We start from the raw sequence: 3,618 nt of genomic DNA, 5'->3' as shown, positions 1-3,618 counted from the left end.
CCAACGAACATGCGCAATATGAACAATGCATGCAGTCCGTCACACAAGTGTCACTCACAGTGGACTCTATACTAGGTCGTTTAGGCTTCTACAGACAGCAGCTACGTGCAATGATATTCTTACTTGCCTATTTAGACGCTATTGGTGTTTTAGACAAACTCTAAATTGCCGAACACTTGATCACCCCGCTGTACATGCTCAAAACATGACTTCGGACTCAACCAAAGAAGCCATCATGCAGTGAACTATTGCGTTTCAACCCTCTTAATGACCGAACTCTTTTCTACCACCCTACTTCCATCATTAATCCCCTATTCCCTTCCCTACGCAGAGTAGCATGTCAGCGAATATTCAGGCCGCTGAAATCTGTTTTTCATTAAAGAGCTCTCTCGCTCCCTTGACTTTCTTAGCCAGTTTAAAATATAAATTCCTGCCAGTGCTATTGTCGCCACAGCGAACGACCTAATAGAATATGCCAATGTTTTTACAGTCATCTCTGGTAGAAGACTGTTGTTTAAACACGTTTCTTTTCCATTTGCAGTTACTGCCTTATAAGAGACGTTTTGTCTACATCAGTTCACTTTGTTGGACAACTGCGACCCATTTTACTGAATGCTTTGCTGAAGCACCTGAAAAATATATTTTAAATCAATAAAACCCATACCAAGTTGGGTTGCCTAATGAACATATTTTCTCAAGGAAACCAAATATAAGCATGCATTAATTGCGTGTGGTTGTTATGAAACAGACAAGCAGAGTTACTTAAGTAGAGATAACAAAATTTTGTAGCACCATCCACAAAATCATGCCACAAATAATACTTCTGCTGCAAAACGACAGTGAAGTTTGTTTGATGCATGAAGCTTGTTTTAGACATGAATAGGAATAGTAGCAGTCTCTTAATTACTCATAGAATGCAAACACTGCTATGAAAAAACACAAACAGCAAGTTTCAAAAATTTTACTGCATGCATAGCATGTCACGAGAATAATTCAGAACAGTGAATTATTCGGCTCACTGAATAAAAACACACACAAGCAGCACTCTCTTTAAATTACAAACACATTCGCACAGCTTCACATACATTTCACCACAATAATTAAAGAGAGACGATATAAACGAGTTGCCAAAATAATAAAACTACAGGTTCGTTATTGAACTTTTTCATGCTGTTTTCCTAAGCTCTTGTCGCGCCAACATGTTTTGAGGAATGCCATAAGTTCTTTCTCCTGCATGTAAATTATGGCTAGAAACACACCCAAGCACATGGCACCAACAGCAGTATGAAATAAGAGATAAGCAAATCCAGCCTCACAGCAGAAGGTTGCTTCTGAAACTTTGGTCACTACATAACTGAATACCGCAGCACCAAGTACGCTTCCACTGGGACGCATGCCATGTAATGGGCAATGCCGTGTTTTTCCATAGTACCCACTTATGAAGAACATGCTGTAGCCAATACGTGCAATCATGTTGAAGCAGTTGGCCAAAATGAACCCGACAGCTCCAAATAAGGAAGTCAGAAGGTAAGAAGCAAGAAGGAATAGAACTGAAAAAAGGGCGAGCCTCCTGTTGTGTTGATCTAGCTGCTCTTTGTTCATGGCGGCAAATACAAAACACTCGGTGACTCCATTGATGGCAATTAAAACAATGTATGCACAGTGCCATCGAAGTAACAGGGGCGCCAAGCTGCCACTGAGTGCACTGCCACCATATATATGAAGAAGGAGACTGGAGTAGGCTTGACCAAAGGTGAATATTATGAGACCGATATGGGTCAACAGCTTAAGAAGATGCTTGAGGGTTGATGCACTCAGTGTAATACTATCTACATCTTGCCGATCTGGTGGGACATCACGCTGCACCACTTGAGCAAAGAAAACGTAGCTACTTTCTTCAATAGGCTGGAAGACAAGTCGTGCTGTCAAAGATCCAAGATTGTTGACGACGTCATATACACCCTGTTCAGCAAATGAAAGAATGCTAAAAATAGTCATGATGTAACGTTCACCTTCTGTCAAAAGCTGTTTGAACACTGTTTGCTTCATGAAACTCCAGGTCAGTTTTGTGACATCATGGTCAAATTGTGTACCATTACAACCAATGAATGGAATAATGTCTAGCGCAGTAGTGAAAGGCAGTGCACAGTCGTCTTGATTGTGCCCCGAGCCTTGTAAATCGCTTTTAGTGAGTTGGCGCAGCCGCCTAGATTCGAATGTGAAATAGGCGAAAAGAACCACAGTGTAATATACAGACGATATTAACTGGGCAATGCTATAAGCCCAAACGGCATTCTCGGGATCGAATGCAACAAGTCCTGCCATTATAATGCACCGTAAGGCAATGCCGCTTCCAACGAAAAATACTTTGAACTTTATGTAGTGAAATGCTTGACTGACAACGTACAGCGGTTCTGCGAGCACTTCAATAACTACAGATATAACCACACAGTGCACACCCAGTGCGTAACCACTTGCCACCGAAGGGTCGGGCTGCTCCAGAACGAACAGCCATACGAAGCTCATAACGGCGCCGATAAAGACGCAAACAGGAAGGCACAGCCAGGTTACGTTGATGATCGCAGGCCAGTTTTGGTTGTCCGTGTCACTCAAGCATGATCGTCGGAAAGGCTCCCTGCTCAGGAATTGCACAGTCGTGTACAGGAGCATCAGCCGAACGTTGATCACTCCAAGCAGGTCTTTGGTGATGTGTCGCAAGATGTATGCATTCAGCACGAAGGTTAAAACACGCAGAGTCAGCTGAAGTACGATGTTGTAAGAGGCCGCTTTTGTGGCCTTTGCCATCAGATTGCTCCCTGCCATTTCTCTTGCTCATTCAATCGTATCTGAGCACAAGAGTGGAAACAAACACAGTGCCGAAGAAAATAAAGGAATTAGTAAAAAAACGCAAACACGTCATCCAGCCTTCGCTGTTTGGCTCCACTAGGCTAATGTTCAACTCCAGTTGTATAAATATATAGCGACATACTGCAAACGCCGGAATAAGAATAGGTTCCTCAGTTCATACTTCACAGGCATAGAAAACTGATATAGCTAGGCATGCAAAAACTGATGTCACAGAGCCAACAAAAACTTGCCGTACAAACGTAGCAGCGTTGAACGAAGCCAACGAAGCTGCAAACGTCAACAATCCCTGGGCGCTGCCATATTGAGCCCATTGTGATTAGCTGCAAACACGTTTGGTGCTAGTGAAATAAAGGCATGTCGCGCCAGCTCGCTGCGCCAGCTTTTGTCGCAGCTTGAATGTAATTTTAATCAATCAATCGGTTAATTCTCCATGCAAACCCCGGCTTTCTTTCTCTTTCTCAGTTACGAATCACGTGCGGGATAAAATGCGTAGCTCACAAGTAGAAAAAAGAAACTGAAGCTTGAAGCCCACTTCGAAAAAAATAAACACCTATGAATGAACGCAATCATGTTAAAAGTACTATAAACACGCAAATTTGGGGTTCATGTTCTCTTCTTTGTAATAAAAACAATTCACTCTCAAATTGTTTCGGTTTCAGTTTCAACAGCCGACCGGTGTCTGCGTCGTGAATGTGGATACGCAAGGCATGAGAAAATTGCGATATAATCTCTGCTGCGTTGTTTTATTTA

At 42.5% G+C, this 3,618-nt stretch overlaps 1 protein-coding gene across 1 annotated transcript; it reads right to left on the bottom strand.

Annotated features, from left to right (window-relative positions):
• Nucleotides 1-945: 945 nt before the first annotated feature.
• LOC149351315 (man(5)GlcNAc(2)-PP-dolichol translocation protein RFT1) lies at nt 946-3,159 on the bottom strand. The gene has a single exon (XM_089580638.1). The coding sequence runs from the start codon at nt 2,821-2,823 to the stop codon at nt 1,153-1,155; it is 1,671 nt and encodes a 556-aa protein (XP_089436764.1). The 5' UTR covers nt 2,824-3,159; the 3' UTR covers nt 946-1,152.
• Between the last annotated feature and the right edge of the window lie 459 nt (nt 3,160-3,618).

The sequence above is a fragment of the Amblyomma mixtum genome, chromosome 3 (assembly GCF_055824585.1).
Source record: "Amblyomma mixtum isolate Tamu chromosome 3, ASM5582458v1, whole genome shotgun sequence".
NCBI classification, from domain to species: Eukaryota; Metazoa; Arthropoda; class Arachnida; order Ixodida; family Ixodidae; genus Amblyomma; species Amblyomma mixtum.
Note: the sequence above shows the minus strand (reverse complement) of the source record. Positions and strands in the feature narration are given on the sequence as shown.

Bases quoted from the DNA above. Each gene is read 5' to 3' on its own strand.
- LOC149351315 (XM_089580638.1), bottom strand. From the start codon at position 2,823: ATGGCAGGGAGCAATCTGATGGCAAAGGCCACAAAAGCGGCCTCTTAC.